At 47.7% G+C, this 17,632-nt stretch overlaps 1 protein-coding gene across 1 annotated transcript; it reads right to left on the bottom strand.

The window, feature by feature from the left end:
- Positions 1 to 1,062: 1,062 nt before the first annotated feature.
- LOC121478866 (sialic acid-binding Ig-like lectin 14) lies at positions 1,063 to 15,275 on the bottom strand. Its single transcript, XM_041734266.1, has 11 exons — positions 15,214 to 15,275; positions 14,774 to 15,135; positions 14,308 to 14,586; positions 14,103 to 14,150; positions 12,491 to 12,748; positions 12,034 to 12,169; positions 11,886 to 11,959; positions 5,305 to 5,354; positions 4,610 to 4,768; positions 1,191 to 1,316; positions 1,063 to 1,074 (listed from the first exon to the last, which is right to left on the bottom strand). The coding sequence occupies exons 1-11, from the start codon at positions 15,273 to 15,275 to the stop codon at positions 1,063 to 1,065; spliced, it is 1,566 nt and encodes a 521-aa protein (XP_041590200.1).
- Positions 15,276 to 17,632: the final 2,357 nt, after the last annotated feature.

Raw genomic sequence — 17,632 nt, 5'->3', positions numbered from 1 at the left:
GCTCCCTGCTAGGAGCCTGCTTCTCCCTCTGCCTGTGTCTCTGGCTCTTTCTGTCTCTCATGAATAAGTAAGTAAAATCTTTAAAAAAAATAATAAAGTTGACTTTCTCTATTTTTTAAAAGGTTTTATTTATTCGAGAGAGAGCATAAGAGAGAGAGAGAGAGAGAGGACTCGAGAATGAGAAAGGGGAAAGGGCAGAGGGAGAGGGAGAAGCAGACTCTCTCGTTGAGCAAGGAACCTGATGTGGGACTCGATTCCAGGATGCTGGGATCATGACCTGAGCCTAAGGCAGACACTAAACCGATGGAGCCACTCAAGCGCCCCTGAAGTTGACTTTCAATTAAACAATGAATTTTTTTCTTTTTCTTTCTTTTTTTTTAACAATGAATTTTTTTAACGAAATATGTCCCAAATATTGCAATGGGACATTCTTGTATTAAAATTATTCGTTGTGGGGCACCTGGGTGGTTCAGTTGGTTAAGCACCTGACTCTTGCTTTCAGCTCAGGTCATGGTCCCTGGGTCCTGGGATGGAGCCCCAAGGAAGGCAGGCTCCCCACTGAGTAGGGAGCCTGCTTCCCCTCTCTCTCCCACTCTGCTTTTTTCCCCTCCCTGTTCCTGCACACTCTCTCTCAAATAAATAAATATAGCTTTATTATTTTTAAATATAGCTTTAAAAAATAAAATTATTTGTTGTTCATATCTGAAATTCAAATTTAACTAGATGCCTTGTGTTTTTGTTTGCTAAATCTGGTAACCCTAGGCTGGTCTCTGTCCCATCCCTCCATCCTGGCTGGTGGGCTCACTGATCCCCTGGTCCACCAGAGGCTCCCACCCCCAAGACCTCAGTCCTCCTCTCAGGCTCCCCTTCTTCTGCCCTAAGATTGGATGCACTTACTTGTAATACTCGTTCTGAAAAGAACACCTGCTCTCACAGGTAAGGAGGATATGGAGCAAGTGGGATAAACTCCCAGATGTCCTCCTCACCCAGCCCTTCCCCTTGAGATGACCTTGGCCACATAGAGACAAGGGTTCCAACCACTGAACCTGGGGGTGGCGGGTATCATGCTGCACACTGGGGACACAGACAAATCAGACACAGTGTCTGACCTCAAGGGGATCCAGTTTGGTAAATGAAGCTTCTTCTGAGAAACAGAAAAGCACTGAAGTGCTCATAACCACTCCCCCTACCCCCTCATCCCTGCCGATGCTGGGACAGATGTTCATGCAGAAGCCAGGAGAGGTCTCCTGGAGGAGGTGACATGTGGCTGCCTCTGTCCTTGCTCTCATGTTCACTGTACTCATGCGCTCAGGTGGCTATAACAAAGCACCACAGACTAAATGGCTTAAACAACAGAAAAATTATCCTTAATCCTTCTGAAGGCTGGGAGCCCAAGATCAAAGTGTCAGCATGGTTGGTTTCTTCTCAAGCCTCTCACCTTGGGGGTATAGACACCATCCTCTTGCTGTGTCTTCATGGGGTGGCCCCTCTGTGTATGTCTGTGTCCTGATCTTCTACTTCTCCTTCTCCTTCTTCAAGTGGGCTAACGCCCAGTGTGGAGCCTAATGCAGGGTTTGAACTCATGACCCTGAGATCAAGACCTGAGCTGAGATCAAGAGTTGGACAAAAAGCTGACTGAGCCACCCAGAGGCCCCCTCTGATGTCTTCTTAGGAGGACACCAGTCCTACTGTATTTGAGCTTGCTCTATGATCTCATTTTAACAGAATTACCCCTTTAAAGGTCCTATTTCCAAATATAGTAACAATCATAGATCCTGAGGTTAAGAGTTTAACATATGGGGACTCCTGGGTGGCTCAGTGGTTGAGTATCCGTCTTTGGCTTGGGGTGTGATCCCAGAATCATAGAATTGAATCCCACATCGGGCTCCCTGCATGGAGCCTGCTTCTCCCTCTGCCTATGTCTCTGCCTCACTCTCTGTGACTCTCATGATTTAAATAAATAAAATCTTAAAAAAGAAAAAGACTTTAACATATGACCAGGGCAGGGGGCACAATTCAGTCAGTCCATAATATCCATCTTTGGCGCTCTGATCCAGGTCCCTGCTCCCCAACCTGGGCTTTATCAGGGGAGACCCAGGATCCCTTCTCCCAGGGAGCCTCCTGTCCAGGGGTTACAACGCAAGCTCAGAGAGGAAGGGCCTCCCACAGAGAAGAGGGAGAGGGAGGGAAGGATGCCCCAGTCCTCATATGGGCTTATTCTGATTGTGCTACTGACAATTCCCTGATTTTCTTTTTTCTTTCTTTCTTTCTTTCTTTCTTTCTTTCTTTCTTTCTTTCTTTCTTTCTTTCTTTCTTTCTTTCTTTCAGATTCTATTTCTTTATTCATGAGAGACAGAGAGAGAGGCAGAGACATAGGCAGAGGGAGAAGCAGCCTCCTTGATGGGAGCCTGATGTAGGACTCCATCTCAGGACCCCTGGATCACAACCTGAGCCAAAGGCAGCCGCTCAGCCACTGAGCTACCCAGGTGCCCAAATCCTTGATTTTCATATTGTCCTTAGTTGTAGAAGATGATAATATGGCAGGGGGAGAAGGTTTGAATCCTTGGGATGTTCCTGTACATTTCTTTGCAACCTCCTATGAGTCTATAGTTTTTTCAAAATGAAGTTAAAAGCAAACTAAAATATTCACTCATATATGGACTGTAAAAAATAGTGAAAGGGACCATAAGGAAAGGGTAGTAAATTGAGTGGGGAAAAATTAGAAAGGAAGACAAACCATAAGAGACTCCTAACTCTGGGAAACAAAAGGTTGCAGAAGGGGAGGTGGGTGGGGGGATAAGGTAACTGGGTGATGGACACTAAGGAAGGCATGTGATGAGATGAACACTGGGTGTTATATGTTGGCAAATTGAATTTAAATTAAAAAAATGTTTTAAAGCAAACCAAAATAGATAATCCCAAAGCACAGCAACAACAAACAGTCTGATGAGTGTATTAGACACCTGCTCAGAAATCTGTAACGTGCATCTCAAACTTAACATGCTTCGTGCAGCCCTATTTCTCACCACAAACCTTTCCGGCTATCTAAATATTTTTATGTGTCACCAAGTCCTGACTGCTTCCTTTACCTCACTCCATACACAACTACCCACAAGACCCATTAGCTCAACTTCTTAGGTATTAAAAAAAGTCTATCCATTTACCCCCACCCCCACTACCATTCGTTACCTCCTGCAAGATGTATCGGTCTTAGTTAGCACTATTGACATTTTGAGTCCAATGGTTCTGGGAGGGGAGGGATAGGGACCGTGGCAGGATGTCCAACAAGAGCCCTGGCCTCACCCCTCAGATGCCAGTGGCACCCCGTCCACTCTAGCTGGGACTGGGACAACTAAAAATGTCTCCGGACATCGCCGCCTATCCCCCGATGGCAACCTACCCCTTGATGGAGAATGACTGCCCGCATCCCAGCCACCACCTTCACTCCTCCGTGTGACAGCAGTGATTGATTATTCTCGCTGCTCCCACTCTGCCCCCTCAATGGTGGCTTCTCAACACAACAGAGTTATTATTTTTCAAATATAAATCCATCCAGGTCCCTCTCTTACTTAAACGTTTCAATGGTGTCTTGCTATATTCATGAGAACACCCAAACTGCTCACCCTATCTCACCATGACCTCCCCAAGCTCACTTTGAACCCTCTTTTGCTTTGCTTCCGCATTCTGTCAGGGATCCCCACTGTGTTTCTCACCCACAGCAAGTCTGTTCACACCTGGGGACTGGAGGGGGGATGACCCTAGGAGTTGTCCAGAATGCTGTTGGGGGGGGGCTGCCCCTCCTACCCCTCTGGATTCAGTTTTCAGTCCACGTTTCCCATCCCCCACAGCCTTCTGAATTTCCTGTGGCTTCTTGGGCCCTTCCTCTAAGTGACCAAACCACCTCCACCCCTCTCCCAGGCTTGCCCAGACAAGAGCCAGGTGGCTACCCAAGGCCCCCAGAAATCTTTTTCCTTCATCCTAACATCTCTCTTCTCTGCCCAGGAGTGTTCAGATTCTCTCTGAACATATTCCTTTAAGACAAACGAACAGGGGCGCCTGGGTGGTTCCGTGGTTGAGCCTCTACCTTCGGGGCTCAGGTCGGGATTCCCAGGTCCTGGGATCGAGTCTCGCATAGGGCTCCCCTCAGGGAGTCTGCTTCTCCCTCTGCCTTTGTCTCTGCCTCTCTTTGTGTATCTGTCATGAATAAATAAATTAAATCTTAAAAAAAAAAAAGACAAAAAACTACGCAGCTCTGCAGGCCTTCCCTCTCGTCTCATTGACAAATGTTGCATCTGCTCCATCTACCCCTGATGCACAACGGAGGCGCTAAGATAGACTTTGAGAGGAAGTGAGACAGAGGTGGCGGGCGGGTATGGGGCGGGAGAAGTTGAGAGGGAAGAGAGAGGTAGTTAGCTCCGAACTGGGCCTGGGGAGGAAGCAGGGGTGTGGGCCTGAGACTGGAGCGAAGCATCGAGGGGATGTAGGAAAGGGTCGCAGTTAAGGATGAAGAGTCGGGGACTGGCTGCAGTTGAGGCCCTGAGTGCCGAGGAGACTCTAGTAGGGGAAAGGGGCACCTTATCCTCCCCAGCCCTTACACACACACACGCACCGTCCTCTTCCTGTCATCTGTCCGCAAAGGACCTGTCCCGGGTGCCTCGCCGCCTCCACCGCAGTTCAGGGCGCCGCCGCCAGGAGGCGCGCCACCTCCGAAGTGCTGAGGACCCCCGCGGAGCCCCCGGCACCGGGGCGGGTGCTGCTGGTGGTGGTGCTGGAGAAGCCGCAGCTCCACGGGGACTATTTCCCTGGTGCTGCATATATTTGCAAACGCGGCTCTTCCCAAGAGGCTACGTTGATTCTCATTGCACCTGCAAATTATGACTGTTCTTTCACTGCATCTCAATAGACCGAGTCTCTGCGGGGGGGGGGGGGGGGGGGGGGGGGGGAGCAATTAAAGAAGTCACCGTGACCACTCTCCTTCCCTCACTGCAAACCCACCCTCCCCAAATTTAAAACACTAAAGTAGGCGCGCCTGGCGCGCCTGGGTGGCTTAGTTAAGTATATGATCCTGGGGTCCTGAGATCGAGCCCCAAGTTGGCTCCATGCTCAGCGGGGAGCCTGCTTCTCCCTCTTCCTCTGCAGCCCTCCCTCCTCATTCTCTCTCTCCCATTCTCTCTCTCTCTCTCTCTCTCTCTCTCTCTCTCAGATAAATACATAAAATATTTAAAAATAAACAAATGAAACACTTCAGTACCGTCCCATGCTCACACATCATTCTCAAATGGAGTCCTGCCCAGGCACACTCACCATGTGACAGCCAGGGGGGAAAACATGTTCCTGTGATGGCTTCATCTGGGCTATAACAGAGATATCACAGACTGGGTGGCTTAAGCAGGGAACATTCACTTCTCACAGTCTTGGGTGGCGCAAGTCCAAGATCAAGGAGCTGGCTGATTCTGTATGTTGGAAGAGCCCACTTCCTGACTCACAGAGGACAACTTTCTAGACTGCCTTGCCCTCACAGGGTGATAGGAGGGTCCAGGGAGTCTCTGGGGCCTCTTTTACAAGGGCACTAAGTCCCATTCAGGAGACCTCCAGCTTCACGGCCTAATCACCTCTCCAAGGCACCACCTCCTACTACCATCACATGCGGGGTCCGGTAAATTTCAACATACAGATTGGGGGGGGGGACACAGTATATAGCATGTGGTGTTATCAGGTCCCATCCTCGAATTGTCTAGGTTGGGGTTGTGTTCTCAGCTGGACCTTCACCCTTTTCTCTTCAAGTGGAGATAGCATATTAAAAAGCAAGAAGGTGAGAGAAATACTACTACAGGATAAATTTGGATTTGCTAATTTCTAGTATAAGGAAAAATTTTGTAAGTTCAGTGCTTTGTTTTCAGATGTAATTGCTATTCACTGGCATGTGTTTTGACAGTCCGTGTGAACTATCTATTTTCTTTTCTTTTTCTTTTTTTAAAAAATATTTTATTTATTTATTCATGAGAGACACACAGAGAGAGAGAGAGAGAGAGAGAGAGAGAGAGAGGCAGAGACACAGGCAGAGAGAGAAGCAAGCTCTATGCAGGGAGCCTGATGTGGGACTCGATCCCAGGACTCCAGGATCACGCCCTGGGCCAAAGGCAGGTGCAAAACCACTGAGCCACCCACGGATCTCCAACTACCTATTTTCCAAAGTGAAATACCAACTCTTTACGTGAAGACCTAAGGCTCTCTGTGATCTGGTTCCTGTTTACTTCCCCAGCTTACTATCTCTTTACTCCAATACTTTAATTTTTTTCCCTTTAATAAAGTGTAAAGCAGCCCCTGCTGGCATTGACAGGCAGGCCCTGGTGTTCTCCTATTAAATATAAATGATTTCACAGGATTTCACACCAGACAAACCCACTTTGTGACTGGAGTAGAATAAGATAAGGATAAGACTACTCCATACTCATGCCTTAACACAGACACATTGTCTAAGCCACAAAATGACAACATAGCCTCCATCCCCACCCCAGTCCAGGATAACATGAATGACTGCAGAATATTTATCAATTACAGCTTTAACCTTTGTTATGGACTGAATGTTGTATTCCTCCCAACATTCATATGATGAAGCCCTATTCCCCAGTGCGTTGGTATTCGGAGAGGGGACACCTGGGAGATGATTTGGTTGTGAGGATCATTTCCTGAATGAGATTTGTGCCCTTACAAAAGAGACTGCAGAAAGTACCCTTGTCCCTGTGAACCAGGACATGCACTCTCACCAGGTGCCAGATATGTTGGTACATTGATCTTGGATTTCTCAGCCTTCAAAACTGTGAGAAATAAATTTCTGATGTCTGTAAACTATCCAGTCTGTAGTGCTCTTTTAAAGCAGCCTGAACTGACTAAGACAGATACCTATTGGAGCTGAGACATCACTTGGTAAGCTGGCATATATTCATCTAACTAAAACCCTTACCAAGGTAATTGAACATTTCTGACTCTAGAAAATACTGCCCATCATGCCCTTTCCTATCAATGCCAGTGTTCAGAGCTAGAGTCTTGGCCATGTGGATAAGGAGCAGCTTGAGGAAGAGAGCCCCTACCTTCTCAGCTATATTCACCTGATATTTAGTCCCTTTAACACACAGCTGGCAGGGAATGAAAAGTACTGGCAGCCTGCCCTTTCCTGGGAAGGTACCATAATTCTCGACTTGGGACTTGGAGGAGAGGAAGCCTTGTGTTCTTGCTCTACCTACCTGGAATAGAGTTTCCATTATCCTGAACTGGAATAGGGATGGAAGTGGAACCAGCAACATTATTCTTAAAAGCCAAAACTGGGAATGATTGAAATGTCCATTAACTGGTGAACACATAAATGAAATGTGGTATATACTCACACAGTGTAATAATATTGAGAACAAAATGTCATTAGCTATTAGTGTGTGCTCTAACGTGGTTGAACCTCAGAAATGTAATACTTAGTGAAAGATAGCAGACACAATAGACTTTATATTATGTGATTCCATGTATATGTATATTTATAAAAACAGTTCATCAGTTCATTAGAGATTGAAAGCAGATCGATGATTTCCTGGAGCTGTGAGGGAGAGGTATTTATTGCAAATGGGCATAAGGGTCCTCTTTAGGCTAATGAAAATGTGTGACAATGACTATATAACTATAAATTTACCCAAGAATCATTGAACTGTACATTTACAATGAATTAATTTTACACTGTATCAGCTATACCTCCATAAAGCAGTTATTAAAAGTCTGCTGGGGGGACACCTGGGTGGCTCAGTGGTTGAGTGTCTGCCTTTGGCTAAGGGCGTGATCCCGGGATCCGGGATCTAGTCCCACATCGGGCTCCTTTCAGGGAGTCTGCTTCTCCCTCAGCCTGTCTCTGCCTCTCTCTGTGTGTCTGTCATGAATGGATGGATAAAATCTTAAGAAGAAAAAAAAGATCTGCTGGGGACTTCTGCTTCTTAGCATAAGGGAGTATAGGGTCCAGAATTCTACTCCTGTAAAAAACTGGAATGCCAAACAAAATATAAGAAGCCTCTGTTTTCATACGTGAAGCACAGGCAGGGAAGAACTGTGATCCTTGAGAGAAAGACAAAAATGAGGTGAACCATAAAATCACCAGGTTTTTTGTGAGGCAGTTGTTTGCAACTAGCAGAGTGAGAAGGGGATGAGGTCATAATAAAACGGACTGAAAATGGGGATCCCTGGGTGGCTTAGCAGTTTCGCACCTGCCTTCAGCCCAGGGCGTGATCCTGGAGTCCCGGGATCAAGTCCCACATCAGGCTCCCTGCATGGAGCCTGTTTCTCCCTCTGCCTGTGTGTCTCTGTCTCTCTGTCTCTCATGAATAAATAATAAAATCTTTAAAAAAGAGAAGGGGACTGAAACTTCACTGGGTTGAAGAGACAGACTTGAGGGATAAGGAGACTGACATAGCTAACATATGTAGGTCAGAGTTTCAGACAATAGAGAGTATTGTGAAGAAAGGGTTCAAGGTCTCCAAGAAAGGTCCTTGAGTGGTTGGCAAAATAACAATCTGCATGTGCACAGGGTAAAACCCAATGAGGCCAAATGAGAATATATATATTTTAAAGATTCTATTTATTTATTCACGAGAGGCACACAGAGAGAGGCAGAGACACAGGCAGAGGGAGAAGTGGGCTCCCTGAAGGGAGCCTGAAGTGGGACTCTGATCCCAGGACCCTGGGATCACGACCTGAACCAAAGGCAGTTGCTCAACCACTGAGCCACCCAGGTGCCCTGAGTAATTTCTAAGGGGAGAATAATTACTGGAGAGTTATTAGATGGGAGATTCCCAGTGCTCACAAAGGGCTTGGTCTTGTGTATATTCCCTCCAGCCAGAGTGAAAATACCTTCTTGAATCCATGGGGCATTCAGTAAAATCACCAAAAGGGCCATGGCATTCAAGTGAAAGAAAATTAGTCAAACACTAGACCTGTCTTAGGAGGAGCTGAAAATTAAAGAATCTTAGGAATATGGCCCAGAGGTGCCTGGGTGACTCAGTCAGTTAAGCACCTGCCTTCAGCTCAGGTCATGATCCCAGGGTCCTAGAATTGAGCCCTACATGGGTCTCTCTGCTCAGCAGGGAGCCTGTTCTCCCTCTCCCTCTGCCCCTCCTCCTGCTTGTGCTTTTTCATTCTCTCTCTGTCAAATAAATAAATATTTTTAAAAATTGGTCCCACATGCAAGTAACTAAACTGCTTTTAAAAAAATGACCAGTGTTTTTAAAGGAATATAACAGGGGATCCCTGGGTGGCTCAACGGTTTGGCGCCTGCCTTTGGCCCAGGGCGTGATCCTGGAATCTCGGGATCAGTCCCGCGTCGGGCTCCCTGCATGGAGCCTGCTTCTCCCTCTGCCTGTGTCTCTGCCTCTCTCTGTGTGTGTCTCTCATGAATAAATAAATAAAATCTTTAAAAATAAACAAATAAATAAAGGAATACAACAAAACCAAGCAGCCACATAAAATTGATAATTTCCAGTATTCAACAAAAATTACTAGACACAGAAAGAAATATGAACACATGAGAAACACACTCAACAAGAGAAAAGTCCTCCAGTGGAATCAGAGTCAGACATGACACAGAGGGCAGAACTAGGAGACAAAGACATTAAAAGAGTTATTACAAGTATGTGCCGGAAATATTGAAGGATGTAAAGGAAAAAATTACCATTATATAATGAGCAAAGAAGTGTAATATTAAAAACAGGATGTGTAACTTTTTAAAAAGATTTTTAGGGCAGCCGGGGTGGCTCAGCAGTTTAGGCCACCTTTGGTCCAGGGCGTGATCCTGGAGACCCGGGATCAAGTCCCACATCGTGCTCCCTGCATGGAGCCTGCTTCTACTTCTGCCTGTGTCTCCGCCTCTCTCTCTCTCTCTGTCTCTCATGAATAAAAAAATAAAATCTTTAAAAATAAGTAAATAAATAAATAAATAAATAAATAAATAAATAAAGGAATAAAACAAAACCAAGCAGTCAGCCACATAAAAAAAAATCTTTAAAAAGATTTTTATTTGTTTATTCATGAGAGACACACAGAGAGAGAGAGGCAGAGACATAGGCGGAAGAAGAAGCAGGCTCCCTGAGGGGAGCCCAATGCAGGACTCAATCCCAGGACCCCTGGATCATGACCTGAGCCAAAGGCAGACACTCAACCACTGAGCCACCCAGGTGTCCTGGAAATGTGACTTTTTAAAAAGAGTTTATTTATTTATTTGAGAGAGGAAAGCACATACATGTGTGTGTGAAAGAGCAGGGGGAGGGTGGAGGGAAAGGAAGAGAAAATCTCAAGCAGACTCTGCTAAGGACAGAGCCCAGTGCAGGGCTGGATCTCATGACCCTGAGATCATGACCTGAGCCCAAATCAAGAGATGGATACCAAATGACTGAGCCACTCAGGTGCCCCCAAGAAATGTAATTTTTAAAGAAGAAAATATATTATCTGCAATGAGAGTTCCATTGAATGAGATAAACAATAGATTCAACGTTGTAGAAGAATGATCAGCAAACTTGGAGATGTAGCAGTAGATCCTGTTCGAACAGCAGACAGAGGGGGGAAGGGTCTGTAAAATGGCAAACAGATGTTCAGGGCCCTGTGAGATAGCATCAGGCCACATAACATATGTAAAAGGAGAGGCTCAGAGAAGATGAGAGAAAGGAAGAATAGAAAAAATATATATATATATACATTTAAATAAATATTGGCTTCACTTTTACAAATTTGATTGTAATTGTAAAACCACAGACTCAAGGTACTCTGCAAATGCCAAACAGGATAATATCTTTCTTCCTTTCTCCCTGTCCCTTCTCAACACACACACACACACACACACACACGCACACACACCAAGACATATATTAATCAAATTATTTAAACCGAGGGGAAAAAAGAGAAAATATTAAAACTGGGTAGAGAAAAAGACAAACTACAGACGAAAAAAAAAGGAAGGAAGGAAGGAAGGAAGGAAGGAAGGAGGAAGGAAGGAAGGAAGGAAAAACTACAGAATTCTCACAAGAAACTATGAAAGACAAAAGAATTTGAAGAACTGAAAGGGAAGAAAATGTTACCCTAAAGTTCTTTATCCCACAAAAAATATCTTTGCAAGCTAAGGGAAACAGAAACTCCTCTAGATAAATAACAGCTGAGAGAATTCGCCACCAGCATACCTACAATCACAAGAAAGATAGATTCAGGCAAAAGGAAAGTGAAACCTGAAGGTATACGAAGGAATGAAAAGCTACTGAATGGTTAATATGTGGATAAATATGAAATAGTTTATTTTTCTAATTTAAAAAATCTCTTTAAAATTCACTGCTTAGCTATTTTTTTTAAGATTATTTATTTATTCACAAGAGATACAGAGAGAGAGAGGCAAAGACATAGACAGAGGAAGAAGCAGGCTCCATGCAGGGAGCCTGATTTGGGACTCGACCCCAGGGCTCCAGGATCATGCCCTGAGCCAAAGGCAGATGCTCAACCACTGAGCCACCCAGGCAGTCCTAAAATTCACTGCTTTGAGAAATATTATGAGATTTATAACAATATATTATGGGGTTGAATTTTGGGCTTATCCAAATCAAATTACAATAAGCACACAGAAGCAAAATATTACATGGAGCATACATAATTCAATTAACAATAACAAAAAAATCTGTCTATGTCCTCATTCACCCTCCCCACCATGGATGTGGAACCATCAGGAAGAATCTTAAGGATCAGAGGTGAAGAGGCATTATTTCTGGAGAGGAGGTGGGGTCGAGTCCTCTAGTATTTCCTTGTTCCACAGAGCAATGCAGGGGTGAGTCTAGGATACTGTGGTTTGACAGATTCTCAGTTACAACTTGCAGACTTACCCTCTTTGGAGCCTCTGAACCTGTAGGGGAAACACAGTTCTGAGATAAGAGGCCAGTTCTGTGGGTAGCTTGCTCTGGAGAGGACAAGAAGAGTGAAACCACCCAAGGTGTCCCAAAATCTGGGATGCTGTGAGAAAGGACTTCTCACCTGGTATAGTAGATCCAGGTGAGGCCATAGGTGGAAAGGAAGCCAGCCCCCATGAGGGCCCCTCTGATCAGGGTGAGGACCAGAGGCCAGGTGCCCCCCTGCTCCCCTGAGTTCTGGGGACAGGAACTGGAGGTACCTAGAGGAGGAGGAGAGAGAGGAGGAGGAAAGTGAGTTTCCTTAAAAAAAAAAAAAAAAAGATTTGTTTATTTGACAGAGAGTGAGAGCCAGACAATCACAGAGAAAGAGGCAGAGGGAGAAGCAAAGGGAGAAACAGACTCCCCTCTGAGCAGAGCCCAATGATAGACTCAATTCCAGGACCCTGAGATCATGACCCGAGCCAAAGGCAGACGCCTAACCGACTGAGCCACCCACTCACTGAGAGGGAGTTTCCTGAATTCCACACCTTAGTCCCATTCACAGCCCCCTGTCAGAATGCAGGTGTCCCGCACATACTCACCCTGCATAACTAGGTTCAGGGAGACGTGGTAGGAGTTCCACAAGTGCTGAGCTCGGCAGGTGAATTCTCCTTCATCGCCCAGGACCAGCCGGGGCAGCTCCAGGACCCTGGGATCCGAGGGCTTGGAGGGGCTTAGAGTCAGGCTTCCTCGGGACCAGCTCAGCATCACAGGGAACTTGTGGTCAGTATCACAGACCAGGCGCAGAGACTGGCCCTTCTGAACTCGCAGAGAGGTGGCATTGCCCAGGGCCTCTGGGACTAGGGGACAGAGAGAGCCAGAAGGGCACAGCTGAGGACCCCTTCTCTCCCTCTGGCCTTCCACAGACACGGGTGTAGAAAATAGTGTCTCTCAGACAAGTGTTACCAGCAAAGGCAAGTAAGAGTGACGAGCCATCTGGTGGGGTGGGGAGAAGGAATGGTGCCCAATGAGCCCAGGACAGGTGAATGGCTCCCTGAGCGAGAGCTGGCATGTCTGGACATGGCAGAGAACATCCCAGGCGGTGCCCTTTGATGTATGATTCTGAAGAGGGTCATGGACACACATAGGTCTGACCTGGAGACTCGCACACAGGTGTTGCTCCCAGGCTTTCCTCTGAGAGCCACAGGGAACCATGGGAGGGTCTAGACAGGGGAGGAACAGGGCCAGATCTAGGGCAGGTGGAGGCACCTTTGGGCCAGGGTGGGCTACAGGGGACGGTGGGGATGGGGGCAGAGACTGGCAGGCCAGAGAGGAAGCTGGCCCAGATGCAGGTGGTCTCACCATGTCCAGGTAAGAGAAGGTGGAGGCCCGAGGTGGGGCTGCTGCCGTGGGGATGGAGAAAGAGAGCCACTTAAGACATTTTCCTGAAGTTGAGTTTGCAAAACTCGCTGGTTGTGGGGAGCATTGGGTGGGGCACAGAAATGTCTAAAGTGACTTCCAGGGATGCCTGAGTTGTTCAGCGGTTGAGACCTGCCTTCGGCCCGGGCGTGATCCTGGATTCCTGGGATCAAGTCCCACAATGGGCTCCCTGCATGGAGCCTGCTTCTCCCTCTGCCTGTGTCTCTGCTTCTGTGTGTGTGTGTCTCTCGTGAATAAATAAATAAAATCTTTTAAAAATAAATAAAGTGACTTCCAGGATATGGACTCAGGTTGCTCAGGTGGGAAAGGCCTCCCCAAGGTGCAGAGGGGGCTCAGGATGATCTGGACTGGACAGAGATGGACAGAGACTGGGAGGATCCCTGGGCAGACACAGGACTGGAAGCACCAGGGCACAGGCTTATTCACGGCGTCATGCAGAAAGCAGCCAGGGGCCCAGTGCCCAGCTATAGGAACTTGTATCTAAGGCTCCTGGTGGGACAGAGATGTCATGGCCACAGGAAGAGTGGAGAATCATGAAAAGGGTCCGATGGGAAAATGAGAGGAGAGAGATCAGGGGAGAGAAAGCAGCCATGGTGACAGTGAGTGGTCAGCTAGGATTCAGAGTGACCCCAGAGAGTCCAGCCAGGCGGTGGGGTGAGGCGGATTTGGGACCAGGGAGCGATTAAGGAGCAATGGAGCTTCATCCCGTCAGACCCTTGCAACATTCCCTTATTTGACCTCTGAGATGTCAGTTGTGCCTCAGACCTCTCCCACCTGTGCTGTTTCCCCTGAAGATGAGGATGGTCAGGTTGTGTGGAGCATCTGAAACAGAAACAAATAATTGGCCACCTGCAGTATGATGAGGTGGCCGTGAGCGAGGGGATGGAGCCTGGGTGTTTGCTCCATCTTGATTCTGTGGCTCTAAGAATTCTTCCCAAGTATCCCACTCAAGCCCTGCCTCCCCCTCCCTAGCACTCACAAGACACGTTTAGCTGGATGGTCCTCTCTGTGCTCACACCAGCTCCAGGGAAGGTCACTCGACAGGTAAGGTTGGTGCCGTGGTCCTGCGGCCCTGGTGTGAGGGTGAGCACAGACGCGTAGCGACTCTTGGAGCCCCGGGAGGTGAGGGTGACCCCGATCCAGGAGAATGTGGGGCGTGTTCCCCTCTTACAGACCCATGGCACGCTACAGGTAATGTTCTTGGGGTGGCCAGATTCTAGGGGCTCTTGGATGTGGATGTCAGGTGTCTTTGTCAGAGCTGAGGAGGAGAGAGACAGATCCTGGAGATGGTACCTGAGTGTGCCCCTAGAAGCAGCCTCTACCCTCAGGCCAGCTGTCTCCTCCCCAGACAGGATGGAAATCAGGGATCCCCTCCTAGTCCTGCCCCAGGAGCCCTCAGGACCCATGCAAGTGGCATATGTCCTTTTCTTGGCCCCATTTCTTACCCGTCACATGCACGGAGAGCTGGTTCTGTAGGTAATTATATCTCACATAAGACCCTCTCTCCACCCTGAAGAAGTATGTCCCCGAGTCCCTTCTCTGTGCATCTTTGATCTCCAGGGAGCAGTCATATTCCAGGGGGTTTCCAAGGAGGCAGAATCGGTCCTGGGTCCCCTCCTGTACTTTACGATGTGGGTTGTTTGTGGCCACTGGAGCATCCTGGGACGTAGAGGCCCCTTCCCGGAACCAGTAGCCATGAACAGGGTCAGAGTCAGCCCAGCCATTCTTGGGGTAGAAGAAATTGCAGGGCACAGAGATACATAGGCCCTCTTGCACTGTCAGGGACTCCTGAACTTGCAGCCAGTACCTCGAATCGGAATTAGAGAACCCTGGAGGGAATGGAGCCAGTGGAGGCAATGGAGGCAGTGGCTTCTGCCTGCCCAGCCTCTTCCCCTGGGCCCACTCACCTGCCCACAGCAAGGGCAGCACCAGCGGCAGCAGCAGCATATTTGAGATGGAGGGTGTGTGGGCTTCTTGTGGGTGAAGGAGAGGTGCCAGGGAGGAGCCTGAGTCCTGGTGGTTCTCAGAAGAGGAACTGCAGCCCCAGAGCTGGCCCCCTCTCTGCACAGAGCCTGCCACATTTCCTGGCCAGAGACCCAGGAGACGCCCTCCCCAGGAAGGAGAGGCCAGCACCTGACCGCGTGTCCTGCCCCCATCTTGGCACTTCCCTATGGCACCAGAGCCTGGACTGGGATTTCTGAGGACATGTGAGGCATGAGACACAGTGAGTCTCCTCGACCTCCAACTGAGGTGATTGTCTGAGCAGCATTGTCTATACCTGGGAGCTAGTCCATTCCTGGCTAAATCTGGAGGGGTCACAGCTTCATCTAGAGCTTCCAGGTTCTAAAGGATTCTTTAGGTTTGTGTGAGTGTCTGGAGCAGAAGAAAAGAAGGAGTCCTGGGTGTAGTGAAGGCAGGAGCCATTCATTCATTCATTCATTCATTCATTCCCCAAATACTTAGTGAACATCTGTGTTGGGGGACCTGGAGACAAGCCAGTTGGGCCTAACCTGGTCCACCTTGTGACATGGTCCCCACCCAGGGTGCCACTTCCTCCCCAGCCACACAGTACTGTCCCTGGGGGGTTCAGAGCTGCAGGCACCTGTGACTTTGCCATGTGTCCTTAGGTATTTTCTAAAAATACGAGTACGAGATTATTTTTGACATGTAGTAAACAAGAACAACTCTCTTCAAGCTGCAAAACTTGAACTATACCCATTAAAGAACAACTCCCCATTCCCCTCTCCTCCCAGTCCCTGCAACCACTGTTGCATGCTTTGTCTTCAGGAATTTGACAATTTTTTTTTTTAAGATTTTATTTATTCATGAGAGACACAGAGAGAGAGGCAGAGACACAGGCAGAAGGAGAAGCAGGCTCCGTGCAGGGAGCCTGACGTAGGACTCGATCCTGGGTCTCCAGGGTCACGCCCTGGACTGAAGGTGGTGCTAAGCCACTTAGCCACCCAAGCTGCCCCTTGTTCTCAATTCTTTTGCATATGCACCCAGATGTGGAATTACCAGATTATATGGCAATTCTATTACTAATTTCTTGAGGAAAGGCCATACCCTTTTGTGAACCTTCTCTATTACCACGTCAAGCTAGCTGTGACTACTCTTGTGATTCTGGACGTTCAAACTCAGCCCTCCCTGACATCCCCAGTTGGATGTCAAGTGGCTTCTCAGAATGAACATCATCCTCAAAACCCAGCTCTCTGAAGTCCGCCCCATACGAGGACTCTGCCCTTCCAGCTGCTCAGGGGAGATACTGGGCATCATTTTTGCTCTTCTCTATCCCCCACCCCCTCCTCCATTAGAACATGCTGTTAGCTTGACCTTCAGAATATATCTAGAAATATTCCCCCACTTGCAGTGTATCCTTGGCCCAGCGCACCTGGACAACCACCCCCCACCCCCAGGGCTGTGCCACATCTGTTTTTTGCTCCCACGGACCCAGTCTGGCTGATTCTGAACTGAGTAGCCATGGGGATCCTCCTAAATGAGGGTCCCAGCATGTGTCTGCTCTCCTTGAAGGCTGCAGTGGTCTGCAGTGGTCTTCCACGGGACCTGCATCATCCTCCGGGCTCCCTCACCTTTGCACTTCTGTGCTGCCAGTCTCGGAGCTACTGCACTCACTGCTCCCCTAAGAGGATTCCTTTTAGGCAAGCAAAGAGTCTGCTTCTTCCTACGTTGGAGTCTTAGTTCAAACATAACCTCCACAACCTCTCAGCTCCAGAAAACCCAGCCCAAGGCACCGCATGCTCCTTTCCCTGAGAGCTTTTTCTCCAGGCCTCTATGAATATGTGACATACTCTATTTTTATTTATTATTTACTTTTTTATTCTTGTCTCATAAGAACAGAACCTTGATGACAGATGTGCTTAGTGTTCCCTTGTTTTGTTTTGTTTTGTTTTGTGGTAAAACACTCACAAAATAAAACTTGCTTTTTTTTAAAAAAATTTATTTATTGGGCAGCCTGGGTGGCTCAGCGGTTTAGCGACTCTTTCGGCCCAGGGTGTGATCCTGGAGACCCAGGATCTTTTTATAAAAAAGATTTTATTTATTTATTCATGAGAGACACACACAGAGAGAGGCAGAGAATAGGCAGACAGAGAAGTGGGCTCCCTCCAGGGAGCCTATTATGGAACTTGATCCCAGGACTCCAGGATCACGACCTGAGCCAAAAGCAGATGCTTAACCAGAGTCACCCAAGTGTCCCAAAATTTGCCATTTTTAACATTGTATAAGGTACAATTCAGAGACACTAAGTACACTCACAATGTTGTGCAACTATCACCACCAACTCT

This window comes from Vulpes lagopus, chromosome 2 (genome assembly GCF_018345385.1).
Source record: "Vulpes lagopus strain Blue_001 chromosome 2, ASM1834538v1, whole genome shotgun sequence".
NCBI classification, from domain to species: Eukaryota; Metazoa; Chordata; class Mammalia; order Carnivora; family Canidae; genus Vulpes; species Vulpes lagopus.
Note: the sequence above shows the minus strand (reverse complement) of the source record. Positions and strands in the feature narration are given on the sequence as shown.

What these genes read in the sequence shown, in the direction of transcription:
- LOC121478866 (XM_041734266.1), bottom strand. Translation starts at nt 15,275, where the DNA reads ATGCTGCTGCTGCCGCTGGTGCTGCCCTTGCTGTGGGCAGGTGAGTGG. An exon ending in GAGTGGGCCCAGGGGAAGAG is followed by an intron (nt 15,136 to 15,213) that starts GCTGGGCAGGCA and finishes TTCCGATTCGAG; the next exon opens with GTACTGGCTGCAAGTTCAGG. An exon ending in GTTCAGAGGCTCCAAAGAGG is followed by an intron (nt 5,355 to 11,885) that starts GTAAGTCTGCAA and finishes TCTCTGTTATAG; the next exon opens with CCCAGATGAAGCCATCACAG.